Source organism: Convolutriloba macropyga, chromosome 4 (assembly GCF_964194025.1).
Source record: "Convolutriloba macropyga chromosome 4, txConMacr16.3, whole genome shotgun sequence".
Taxonomy (NCBI): Eukaryota; Metazoa; Xenacoelomorpha; order Acoela; family Convolutidae; genus Convolutriloba; species Convolutriloba macropyga.
This window is the reverse complement of record NC_134471.1, coordinates 17,013,476-17,027,627: the sequence shown is the minus strand read 5'-3', so window position 1 is coordinate 17,027,627 and position 14,152 is coordinate 17,013,476. Positions and strand designations below refer to the sequence as shown.

Sequence of the window (14,152 nt, the reverse complement as noted above, 5' to 3'; positions counted from 1 at the left end):
AAAAACTTACCGCACAACATGGACAAAAACAATTGCATTGACGAGTTTAATGAGCTACTACATAGCACATACAGTAATCAAATTTGGATTTAAAATCTTGAATGTGAACAAAAACATTAAAGAGGAAGGAACTTGTATCGATCAAACAGACGACAACAACGTTGGATACAACTATTTATTCTTTGATAATGTGCACCTTAACCATCGATTTGGAGTCCCGTTGCTAAAAAATTGGATGCTGTCGCATTTGTTACTTAGCTCAAACGGTAGAGTAGACAACAACGTTCCATCTAAAAATAAAGTACAAACACATATACAGGGCCGCTTGATCCGTTATATGGCTCAAATGTTTGGCAACACCAATATAATCCAAATTATGCTACAAATGCCTCACAGGCTCAGTATTGCAACACAACTGCCCGTAACTACTACAACTATTGATGACACTACGGAATATAAAACAGTGTTTACGGAAGCGTAGTTATAACAATTTCTTGTGATCATACTTATGCTGTATCTAGCCCAAAAAAAAAGTTTTTTGTCCTCTTTCTTCTATTGACCTCAAGCTTTCCGGCTTCAAAAGAGAAAGACAAAAAGAATTCAAACAAATTGCGTTATAAAAAGATTTTATGCAAGGGCCTCTCTTTTAAGTTTACTTTAATAGTAAAACTAACTGCAACTTTTTTAATTACTCTGAATTTTACTTCTTTTCTTTTCATATTAATCAATCTCCTTAGATCTGGCGACATTGAAACAAATCCAGGGCCAGTTTCGCCTCAAACTCAGACCCAAATTATACTTCAAAAGGCGCAAAAAGACTGAAACTTCTCTGCTTGAATTGCCAGAGCAGAACTTTTCACTTGAAACAGATGATAACGACATATACCAACTGTATTTTTTGCTTCACGGAGACCTGGTTAACGAAATTTGAGGAGGAAAATTTCTGCTATCCTCTCTTAGACGATTATGTATGCTTGCGCAACGACAGGTTAGCATCGATGTCTGACAATAAGAAAAGGGGGGAGTTATGGCACTAGTTCCAAAACATCTGTCCCCAAAAATAAGGCATGATCTAAACAAATTTAGCCCACAGTTTGAATCGATCTGGATAAATCTCACCATCGCAAATAAAAAACAAGTAATACTAAATATTTCCTACTGCCCGAACAAAAAACAATCTAGCTTGTTTTTAAATGAATTAGCTTTAAACCTTGACTCTACCAATGAAAATAAGCAGATAATTGTGACAGGCGATTTCAACATTGATTTTTTAAAAAAAGGGATAACGAGAAAAACTGTGTACAGTAACTACACCTTATGGACTACAGGTTCAGAATAACAAAGAACCAACAAGAATCTCCAACGACTCAAAAACTCAAACCTTAATTGATTATCTCATATGTGAACCCAGCTTATTCGAAAAAGTTTTCGCTTGTGATACTAACCTAAAAAGTGACCATCTTGTTGTTTTAGGAAATTTTAACTGCTATGCAAAAACAAAACAACCCCGATTGATTAAATATATTCATGACAAGAGCAACTATAAAAAATCAAGCTACCAAACATCTGTAAGGGACTTAAATTGGTCACTTTTATATATACAATATTGGTCACAACAACTTGAACCCATCTCAAATGGTTAAAGTTTTTGATTATCTTCTAGCGCAAGTACTAAATCACCATGCGCCTCTCAAAAGATGCTATATACGAAACAATAAAAATAGTTTTCAATTGGCTGATAAATGGCTAACTAGAAAAACTAAGTCTCTTAAAATTTCCAGAGACGAATTTTTAAACGACGAAAACTACAAAACATTTTTTAAACTAAAGCAAGATGTTTTAAAATCAGAAACAAATGATTTCAACAAATTTTACGCAGATCTCATTGAAGCTGCGGCAACGGACAGGCAAAAGTGGCAACTGATATATGAAATACGGAATCAGAGAAAAACGCAAACGGACATTAAATGTTTGAGAAACGTTTTCGGAGACTACATAACGGAGATTATAAAAATGGCAAACCTTCTTAATTTTCGATTTTCTCAACTTGGCCAATACAAAGGACCAAAAGTTTACAGGGGCCTTAGAGAGAAAAACAACACTTCAAAACGAACATTCAGTTTCCGTTTTGTCACAGATAAGGAATGTTACGACGCCTAACGTCATCTCAAGGTAAGTAAACCAAAAGGCCCTTCATCAATACCAGCATGGGCACTTAAAGATGCAGCGTCGGAACTTGTTCCACATCTGTCATTCATAATAAATTAATCCATCAAAGAACTAAGTCTTCCAAAATTTTTAAAGAAAGCCATTGTAATGCCTCTTTTCAAAAAAGGAGACTGAGGATCCAGACAACTATAGACCAATTTCACTCACACCATGCATATCAAAAATTTTTGAAACTCTTCTCAGAGACCAAATTGTATATTACTTATGGAGTGAAAAGCTGATCACCAAAACGCAATATGGATTTAGAAAAAGATTTTCAGCTGCACAGATGCAATCACGTACTGTACTGAGTTTATACGATCAGAAACTGATAGAGGTAAATATGTATCTGCTGCCCTACTGGATTTATCCAAGGCTTTTGACTCTATAAACCACAAAATTCTTGATGAAAAATTAGATATGTTAGGCTTTAATACATCGTCTAAGCTTTTAATCAAAAATTTTCTGTCTCATCGCGAGCAGCAAGTAAAAATACGAAACATTCTATCGGATCCAGTTGAACTCAGAAGAGGAGTTCCTCAAGGAACGGTCCTTGGTCCACTGCTGTTCAATTTATACATAAATGACATGCATAAATACCTTGACAACGAAACAGAGCTTATTCAATATGCAGATGACACAATCGTTCTCCCATTCAATACCTCAATCGAAGATGGCAAAAAAATTTAGAAATGGAAACACAAAAGTTAATTACCTTTTTCCAATCAAATGAGTTAAGTCTCAATGCCTCTAAAACAGAGTTCATAATCTTCAGCAAAACAAAACGAACTGCCAATACACAAATGGTTGTTGACAATGTAGCCATTGATGAAAAAGAGGCAATCAAATATTTAGGCGTCCACATTGATAGATTATTAACTTTCCAAGAAGAAACAAAACACATACTAAAAAAATGGCTGCCGGTATTAAGACTATTTATACAATAAGAACAATTCCAGACAATATGAAAATCTATCAACTAAAATCTTGTTCTAACACTGGACAGACAACTTAATTGGGCAGTTAAAGCTAGCTTCTTTAGGAAAAAGTTTGATTCATCTAGAGATTTGAAACTAAGGCATAAAATTCTACCTATGCATTATTTTTTGAAATTAAAGCGAATTAGTTACATCTGGAAGATTAAAACCAACCAACTACCAGCAATTGATGAAAGCAGGGGACGTGAACTTAAAACTTGGAAAATTAACAAAAATCAAAGAACTGGACTCGAGTACTGGGGCTATAAATCCAAGAGCTCAAAACTAGAAAATTCATTCGTTAGAAAAGCTTTACAGGACTGGAATTCTTTACCTTGTCTCTTAAGAAAAAACGAAAATTAAAAAAAATAAAACAGATCTTTAATCATATTTTCGAGGAATTTAAAGGAGACCCTTGCATGCAGTTATCGGATTGTTTTTCTTGGAAACATGTAAGGTTTAAAAACTAACTTTTCTTGGGTTCCAATTCGAATAAATAAAATATTTTTTTTCAGTAATGACATTGCTATTATTATTGATACTTTGCACTGCCATTTTGTTTTGCGCAATCTACTTATTTGTTTTTGCACAGTAATAATGGATTGAATTCAGTGTTCTTTTTTTCAGTTTTCAATGATACAGCAATTCATCTTTCAGACTAAATTAGTAAATAGACTGATATTAAATATTGTCCAATTAATTAATCTGCAAGCAAATAAAAATGTTGAATGCTGATTAATCCCGAAATTTTCCACTATTCCATTTTCAGAAAAGGAAAAATCTTTTGAAAAACATTGGCAACAATTGTAATGAAACCTTTTAATAGCGAGCAAACTTCAACAATACTAAAATCGGAAAAGTTTTGAGTTCAATAATTTATTGAACCGCCGATAAAGCTGCAACAGCTGCTTAAATAACTGCATAGCTCAAGAATTTTTCAGTTCAGCAAGATATGATACATTTCAACTTTATCATGCATACGCATCATTGATAAATACTCAAAATATGACTCATTAAATCTCGATAATTCTCATTTCTTCTTCATTGACGACAAAAAGCAACCTGAATCACTGTCAATTGGTGGTCATGAGCGTTAAGAGTCCACAGTCGCACCACCAGTGGCAGTTGCCTTCGTATTGCGAGTGTAGACAATCTGGGCTCCGTGTTTGAACACAAGTCTGATCTGGCCATGCCGTTCTAGTTCCCTCAAGGCCCTCTTAGCGAGAGGAACCCGCACCTTCATTCTCTCAGAGACAACTGATGGAGTGATCAAACGGTAGTTGGGAACCTGAACAATAAGCACAACAATTACCCACCAACGAAGTTTATAATCAGTTTCTGAGGTTTATTAAAATACAAAATTTTAAGAGCATAGCTCTAGAAAGAAATATAGATACTTTGCGGTAATTTTCAATGCGCGAAATAACTTGATACGTCGCAAAGCAATCATATGATATACAAAAAAGGGGTCTTTCCCCATAATAACCCCCCCCCCCGCTTAGTGGTCAGATAACCTATAGCCCAAACGGGGGCTCAAACATAACATAATGGGGGCCCAAACATACCATAATGGGGGCTATAATTTCGTAGGGAAGGGTGGGGAGCTGTAATTTCGTTGGGCGGGGGAGCTATAATTTCGTGCGGGGGCTATAATGTGAAAGACCCCGAAAGTGCTAACCTCTTTTTTAAACTTGGTATAAGTCTCTTCATCGAAGTACACACTGTTGTTCAATTTGTCCCTTGACTTGCCTTTGGACCATTTCTTCTTCTTGGCTTTCCCTCCTCCACTCGAGGTCGGTTTCTGCGACTTTTTGGGGTCACTTTTTGCGGGCTGTTTCTTTGGAGGCATGTTAGCCCTCAACAGAATAAAACAAAAGACCTGAAAAGTTCAACCTAAACAAGGAAAAGTAGATGCATACATGGATATAAGGGAAACTACATGGATACCATATCAACGCTGCTGTCACCGATAGAACAATCGAGAACAAAATTACATCGGTTTTCTTAACATAGCTATCCGTGTTATAATTTGTCAACCAATTCAACGGAAACGTCACCATATTTATTACAAATACAACATTCTTGTCCCTTTTCTGTTAATAAATTGCCTCACAGTCTTTTCTGTCGACTTCTCAAATGATCTTCTAATTATTTAGCACAAAAAGAAACAAAAGGAAAATAATGAGAGGACTTATTTTCAAAGTAACATTTAGAGGTCTCTGAAGACCAGTTAAAAAATGTAGCAATTTAATTACACCTTTTCACAGAAAAAAAGGAAAATGTACTTTAGAGAATCAGGTTGTTTTCGAATTTTCGACAAAAAGACATCATTAATTGTACGTTAAAGGTAATTTAGCACACAGAATACCTTCCGAGCAATAGCAAGGGGAACGAAATACATTTGAGAGATAAGTTCTTATTTTTTGACGGACATTGAGACGGCTCCACTTGCTGGTAAAAAAAGGGGTCTGTAATACATAGATGTTGATAAATTCTCAATTACGTGCAGTGCCCTTGCCGGACATAGGTATAATCAACAAAGAAAGAATATCACTGTTGTGATTTATTGACAAAAACAAAATTAAATTAACTGCGGTTACTCATACTTAAAAAATTTATTAACAGCTAACTAAGATGCTCAGCGTTCTGACTGCCAGAGAAGAAAATGAAAAATTTTGAAAAACTTTAGACATGCAAAGTTTTCCTACAGAAAAAAAATTCCCAGGATAACTAACTCAGTTGTTCAAAAACATTCCAATGATTTAAACTTTGTCTTTCCGCAAAGAATATCCGTCGGTCAAAATTTGCACAACAAAAAACATCAACAACTTAAAAACATAACCGATTAACGTCAACCAACTTCATTTCAAACAATTGGGGAGCATTTGGTTTCACCAGTAGCTAGCCGGGGCTTAGGTAGGCTAGTTTAAGCTAGGCTAGTTTAAAAGGTAGGCTAGTTTTAAATGAGTAGAAAAAAGGCCGCATTAGGGGGGGGGGGCTTAATTGAGAGTGGGGGCGGGTTAGTGCGAGAAGGGGTGAGCGAAATGGGTGGTCTCAGGGACGTCGACCATGTGAGGTTAGTGGTAGAACAAGGTAGAGGGTTGTGATGGGGGAATGGAGTGAGGGTGGGTCTAAACCGCGAAAAACTATCCCTAGCACCATATTTTTTTCGAACCTCCATCGTGAACCAATTTCGTTCCGGCACATTAAATTGTACAATATCAGACGTAACCTAATTGGTGCGTCGACTATCCAAATTTCTACATTATCTTAATTTCAACATGTAAACCAAAGTATTACACATCCTCTATTCAATTATTATTCTACGTTGATGCTCAGATACAGAAATTGCCGTTCAGCTTATATAATTTAAATAATCTTCAGGGTGGAGAGGGGGGATTAAGGGGAAAACTTCCGCACTTTTTTATTCTCCTATTGTTCTAATTCTACTATGATTACTCTATGTTATGAGGTAGATACACCTCGTTATGATGTGGGCCTTGGTGACCCTGTTTATCTGCGCCTCCTCGTTCTATAACTTTGCCTTAAATGTTTAATATAATTAAATTTGGAGGAATTTATTTCCTATCTTCCTTTCTTTTCAAGATTTTATGTCTTCTCAGCACTTTCGGTGATCTCTACAATTAGAGCCTGGTAAAAACTAAGAGAACTGCTCGGCAGCGTAATACTCTCCGCGCTATATCTGTCTATTGCATTTTTTAAAGACGAAACAAATATCAGACGAAAAAACTATCAGACAAAAGGCATAAATTTTGTAGCATGAATTTTGTTAACTCTCAAATGTAATCAAAACAACTGGCTTTTCTGAGACAACTTTCATCTGTTTACATTGAAAAATTCGGTGACCTCAAATATTCAAGCAAAAACTCGAATCGTCAAAAAAAGAGAAAACAACATTAAACTAAAACCATTTAAATTTCTTTACAAAAGAAGCTTTCAGTTCGTTTTTTTTCACCGTCGGTATTCAATATAGGAAAGTTTAAAGGAAACAAGGTTAAAAAAGTAAAATTCGAACAAAACAAATACAAATTTAGAAATCAGTGACAGGTAAACCAAAGTATCAGATCTCCTCTATTCAATTATTATTCTACGTTGACGCTCAGATAAAGATAAATTCCTTTCCAAAGTATGGTAGAACAATTGTATTCGAAACGCGATAACACTTTGGCCACAGTGATAACACTAGGCGAAGACGTGATCTCAATTTAATTTAACCTGCGACCCCAGTTCTCGCAATTAGACGCGGAAAGTATTTCAATTCAAATATGGCATATTTTGGTCATTGAAAATAACCGGTAGCCTCCAGATTATGCACTCAATCTTTACAGGCCCATAACCAATATCCATAGTTGAGACGTCTATCAATGGGTTGACCGTGAAATCCTATATTAGAGGCTAAAACTGATTGCGAAACCAGTATTCACGGGTATTCTTTTATCTAAGATGCATGAACAATATAGTTACGCCTATATTACAAAAAAACTCTGATAAGACCAGTACGGCCACACCTTATTTATTTTCAAAAGTAACCCTACTTGAGGTCCAGCGAACTCACTCAGCTACTTCATGATTGTCACCCTCACGTCTGAAGATAATGAAGTATATTTAGAACCATAGTTAAAATTATGAAAAAGAAAGACGTCACAATTTTTTTGAAAAAGATCCTTAATTGCCATTCATTGTGATTACTACGTCCTTTAGAAACAGTAGTAGGTAAAGGCTTCGAGTTCTAATCGTTAGCGGTTTTTCGCTTGTGTCTTAATTATTTCATGTAATTCGTGCAGCTGTCGTCTTTCATCTATCTTTCCATTCAGACTCCTCTATATTTTTTCCGAGCATATATCATGAGCAACGGGTCATGAAGCATTTTTAGAATAAAGAAAGAAAGAAAAAGAATTGATTTATCAGAATCTCAGTAAATACGTAAAATTAACACAGCACAAGTTAATGACACTCGGAAAGGATAGGTAACGGGATCATTTGATCCGCCTTGTCCTACCCGTGGCTATTCACGAAATATTTAAAACGTAAACGCAAAAAAAATTTTTAAATTTTCAAAAATCTGCAAATTAAATGTTGTCTATCTTTCCAGGTAAGCTTTTTGGTACCATAGATTCTGGCATCTGTTCTTGTTCATTTGACTCTGACATTTTTGTTCTCTGAAACTATTTAATAAGTTTATCACAACAATTAGGCTAATATTCATTCTGATCTTATAACTAACATCCCATAAATTTTCATCAGATGAGTTGCTCTCTTCTGCATTTCTTCGATATCTTTTATTCCATATTTATTTGACTTCCAGTTCACCAATGCAATATATCAGTACTGTAAACCCCGTATTTGCATTAAGTTTCATACCATAACTTGCTTACTTGGAAACCTTCAATTTCAGAAAGTAGCACCCTTTTCAAGCGTTGATGCATCTTTTACGAGTTCAGATATGTTTCACTTGTTGGCTAGCGCAAAACCATCTTTCTTCGAGCTTTTCTAGTTTATGGTTGCTTCGAAAGATGCTGGTATATGGCTGCTCTAGTGATCCGAAGAAAGTAGCACTCAACTTAAATTTGTTCTGTACCCAACATTTTTGTTCCGACCCCTCTTGAGGGGGGAGGAACTATATACTCAAATGGTTTTTTTTGTTCAGTCAATTTTGGCCGATCAATATATTCATCGCAGAGAGTTGAGACTGGTATCATTAGAAAGCTTGTCCAGCGTAGAATATAGAATTGAAAAGATTTTTTTGATTTTCGTTTTTGACAGGGAGATATCGAGGTTTAAACTTTCGAGAAAATAGAGTGAATTCCGTTGATTTCATTCACCTTTTTTCGGAATTTTTGAATAAAATTTCGCCAATTTTGATAAAATTTAATGAAATTTTCAAGAAATTGTTGTTGAATTTATGTTTAAAGACAAAATATATTGTCGGCTATTTTCGTTGAATTTTTTTGTCACAAATTCCGGCTAAATATTTCACAAAATTCAGACTTTTTCATCAAAAACAGCACGAAATAAGTTTATTTAGTCCACTCTGATTTGCAGGACGTGCACACCCAAGCACCACTAACAGAATCTTTGTAGACTGAAAAGGGGCTAATTCCACTTCAACTTCAGTTGAGAGTGCTCTGTAAATATAACTTTGCCGTTTTTTTGCTAACTTTATTCGTTGATTATCAAAAACGCAGCACTTATTTTTGATTTTTTTAACTCACAAAATATCTATATCAATGACATTCCAAAAATTAAATATTCCTAATTGACAATCAGCATTAGCAGGACTAGTTCTGTACCAATCTTGGACCGTTACAACCCAAAAGTAATTCGGAGTGTCGTCAGTCGGTTTTTTATAAAAAAAAATTTGATCTCTTTTCTATTAATTAAATAACAGAACATTTCAAATCAAAGCTCACTAGTGATAGGTCCTATTGGCTTCCTAATTAGCTCAAAATTAATTTATCTAGTTAATTGAAGGAAAGCTTATGATCATTTTGACTTTTAAAATATTTGATTTTTAAATTTAAAAAATGGCTTATTGAACTTTGCCTCCATTTTTCTCTTAATTTGGTCAACTTGAGCTTAGTGTCAGCAATCAAAGAGTGCTCCTTCTTTCTACTGAATTCAAATTTATTCTTTTTTGCGGTTTTACGCCTTAAGTTATGGTGTTCTGGCTTTGATACTACTAGATTTCACAATGTTTTGAATTTTTAGGTTTTTGCCCTATAGATTTTTCATGTTTTCTATTTTGTCATATTATCATGTTAATGTCAGTTCATGTATCACATTTTTCGCGTTCAAATTAACGCACAATTGATAATACTTATATCCTTAAAGATATAGATTGTGGTTCTTTACCGCTTCGACAGTACTTTCTCGAAGAATTTAATTGAATTTTTTTCATTTTGTCTTCAACTGTCGCTTTTACTTTGTCTTTTTAGTGGTATTTAATTTCCTGTACAATGACCGGTTTGATTGGCTTTTCCTAGAAGTGTAGATGAGCCGATGTTCTGATATTAGAAGAGAGATAATGGCTTTCATGACTTTGAAAACAATTGTTTTCCAAAATGAAAAAAAAAAACATTTCAACTTCGCAATTTTCTTCCTTTTATTGTCTGTTTATTAACGGGTCTCGTTAATTAAAAGTTAAAGAAGACATTATTTTTGTCAAGCGAATGTGTCAAAAGGGATTGGTGTCACAAAATCTAATATTTTTAAAGAATTCGTTATGACTTTACTGGCTTCGACACGGGATTTTCACAAAAAAAAGTAAATTAATTTTCGATTTTTGTCATCATTGACGTTCTTTTTAAAGACGTACGACTTGTTCTGGATAATTTAAGGTCTCGTCTTGAGGGATTCCTTTGGAAGAATAAACGAACCTTTTCAATCTTTCATTTTGTAATTAATGGCTTTCATATCTTTGGAAATAAATTTTTTTCTATGAAAACAAGTATTACATAATCTTGCTTTTTTTCTCTTTGGTCTAATTGTAACCTAATTTCATTAATGAGAGGTCACATAATATATTTCAAGGGAAAGTGTCGAAAGGGATTGGTGTCACAAAATCTAATCTTTTAAGAGAATTAATTATTACTTTACTGGTTTCCACACGGGTTTTTCACAAAAAAATTAAATGAACTTTTGATTTTTGTCATATTTGACGTTTTTTTGTAGACGTAAGACATATTCTGGATAATTTCAGGTCTCAAGGGCTTGCTTTGGAAGAATGGACGAACCTATTCAAATTTTTCATTTTCTAATTAATGGTTTTTATGTCTTTGGAAATAATTTTTTTTCTAAAAAAAAACAAGCATTACTTAATTTTGCTTTTTTTCTTTTTTGTCTATTTGTTGCTTATATTCATTAATGAGCGGCCACTTAATATATTATCGTTGTTCGACGAAAGTGCAAGCGATCATATTTTGGGGGGCAAAGTATGGCTTTACGGCTTCCAAATCATTTTCTGGCAAGTTTTAATTGATTTGTAGTTTGTTGTCTATTTGTTGTTCTTTTTGTAACTGCATAAAAAAAGAATACCAAAAGCTCTGAATTCCTCTTTATAGAAACCTTGGTAATTGTAAACCTATGGGATATTTAAGTTGATTCCTAATGGTTTTCATTCCTTTGAAGTTTTTTTTTTTAGAAAGTTTGTTCTTTTTTGTCTAATTGATGCCAAGCTTTATTATGAACTGGTGAATAACCATTTTTTTTCTGGTGAATTACAGGATATTTTGTTTATTTTCAGTTTTATCTCACGCTATTTTGACTTTGTTATTAAGTTTTGTTTTTTAAAACGGACATAAATTTTTTTATGTAATTAATGTTTGTTGTTGTTGTTTGATTTTGCCGTTCGTCTTCGCTCGCTTTCTTAATATCGGCATATCTCATCAACCTAATGCATCATTTTTTACTCCACTGAGCTATTTGCTTTGGAGGCTATCTTTTCGTTCATACACCAGTTTTTTTTTAAATTACTTGAGTTTTTTGTGTTTTTCCATCTGTTCTTCATTTGGTAGACAATTATGCCAAAATTGTGGATGAGCGGGGTCGGAACCTTATGTGCGATCGCACATTACCGAGCCGCCTTGTTATTGATTAATATTACATCTTCGGTCAGAATCTTGCGATCCGTTGCTACTAGTTCAAAATCGCTGCGTAACCAAGTGCTTTAGTTTTAAGCGCAGGATAAGGGAGATCATTAACGTAAATTATAAAGCTAGACAGGAGTGACGCCTTGAGAAAAATTTGCCACAATCAGTTAAAATTCAGTCTGATGTGATTACAGCATTTGACTTAAAGTAACGAAAATATCTCGAGAGGCGACGCTAAAACACTGGTGGCTTATAATGATCAACAATTCTCATATTTAGTGGCAACTAACGCCCATCACAACTAGGGCAAGTATCCTGGTTCGTCTTCATGTCTCATATTTTGAGAGGTTCTGTAGTCGAATTGTTCAGATCGATTAAAAATCTTTTACATCCTGAAATAATCCGAAATTTTTGGCGCACAAGAAAGAAAATCTCTTTTCGATGATTGTTAGAACATGGCAAGGATTTTGCACACCTAGTTAATGCCAATTGATTGTAAAAAGACTAGGCGAAAACTAGAGCTCGTGATATTTTTTGGAGAAACCGAAATCAAAACTGTAGACTGTTGCCGTTAAGGGATCACTCTTTGTCAGTGACAAGTCAAGTGAGTCCTTCCGAGCGACAGCTCAAATGTTTTCAGCTCCCTTCAAAAATTTGACAAATATGCAAATACATCACCACTCAACGCCTACTCGTGTTTCACGAGAAGTGTATAATAATTTGCATTCATCACTCGGACGACTCCTAACGCTCGTAACGTTTTGACGCACGCAAAAAGCATTCTTTGCTGCCGTCGTTTTTTAAATGATCTGTCAACAGCTGCACCGCGTTGTATTCTATACCCGCGGGACGCTGACTCAACATCAGACAGCCAACAGAATACGACATGGACTACACCAAGTCGTTGTTCTGTCGAGCCTTTTGGAAAGGAAGACTTCACGAATGTCCAACTGATAAAGAATAGGATCATCAATAATAAACTTAAGATGAAAATTCACAAAAGATACTTCGCGCTTTATCTTAAGACGAACATCGCGTTGCCGATTTGGCATCAAAAACAGGAGCACAGAACTGGCTCAATGCCACGCAACACGAAGGTTACGGTTTCAAGCTGACAAAATCGGAATTCCATGATTGTTTGTGTATTCGGTACCACCTTGAAGCAAACAGAACACCTATGGACTGCCCTCGTGGGTGATAAATCACTAATCCATGTTCTTCATTGTGCAAAGGGGCTAAATCCACATGCAGCAGCACAATATCACTAGAGTCACGTTCGCAAAGATAACAATGACGCGAGATGATGTTGCTCGAATTTGAGCCATCGTTTCAATTGGTATAGGGTGAAAACTTTTACAAATCTACAAGCAGTGATGACAACGCTCGCCTTGAAATCAAAGCAAATTGCTTAAAAAAACCGCGAGGCGATTAACAAAACTAAAATATTAACAGTGCACATTGGAAATTTAAAAAAAAGGTTTGTTCCACTTGTGCTTTTTTTTACATGGGATCCGGGTGCGGTCTCCAACACGCCCTGAATTGCAAACAAACTCTTGGAAATAAAACAGGACACATTTGGATGAAAGATACATACGCACTTTGCATCCTACGCAGCAATATTATCTGTCTCAAACGCCCCCATTGTTCTTTACGTGTAACCGATGTTGCCATTACATGCATTTTTGAGCGGGGGGGGGGGGGGGGCTTTTTGACGCGGCTCTTAGAGCATCGCATATTGTTTAAGTTTAAAATACAAGGCTTTTTGTGGATAAATTTGTATACGCTGATGCGATGTTTCATAGTGGGAGCTATCTGTTCCGTCCACTAGGTGGATCATTTTCAATGACAAACAAAACAAGAAGGCTCGCATGAATCTGTGGCACAGAATGTTCCCAAAATCTCAATTGAAAGCATACAATGCATCATCTGAAATAAAATCGCATAATTGCTTACCTAACCAACATTGTGACTTAACAAGTTGTTGCGAAAATCGCAAACTTTTTAGCTCACATTTGAAAACATGTCGCAAAATCTGGGTTTTTTGAGGAACCGAAGCTTTAAACCTCCATTACGCGTTAACTCCTTGTGTTGTGTCCAATTTTGTGAGACTTTAAACAAAAGAGGAGGCAAAAACATTTGAATCACAATTTTTGTGTGACTGGTTTTACTGTTTTTTTCGTCATCAGCACAACCTGGTCTTTGTTTATGACTTCTAACTCAAAAAAATCAGCAAAAATTTGTACCAGATATTTTATTGCGCAGTATTGAGTGAAATGTTCTCAGAATGCTTATTCGGCTAAACTCTCGAATTGTACTGCAGCAAAATATTTCGTACTTTTGTCCTAAATATTTCATTTC

The 14,152-nt window shown here is 35.1% G+C and overlaps 2 protein-coding genes across 2 annotated transcripts in view; both read right to left on the bottom strand.

Annotated features, from left to right (window-relative positions):
• The window catches only part of LOC142337487 (alkyldihydroxyacetonephosphate synthase, peroxisomal-like), an 86,601-nt gene extending 78,205 nt beyond the window's left edge, over positions 1-8,396 (bottom strand). The window contains exon 1 of the mRNA XM_075386742.1: positions 8,374-8,396. The gene's annotated coding sequence lies outside the window, so the exon portion shown is untranslated. The remainder of the gene's footprint in view (positions 1-8,373) is intronic.
• Positions 4,279-5,034, bottom strand: LOC142337999 (small ribosomal subunit protein eS25-like). Its single transcript, XM_075387632.1, has 2 exons — positions 4,864-5,034; positions 4,279-4,473 (listed from the first exon to the last, which is right to left on the bottom strand). The coding sequence occupies exons 1-2, from the start codon at positions 5,032-5,034 to the stop codon at positions 4,279-4,281; spliced, it is 366 nt and encodes a 121-aa protein (XP_075243747.1).
• Positions 8,397-14,152: the final 5,756 nt, after the last annotated feature.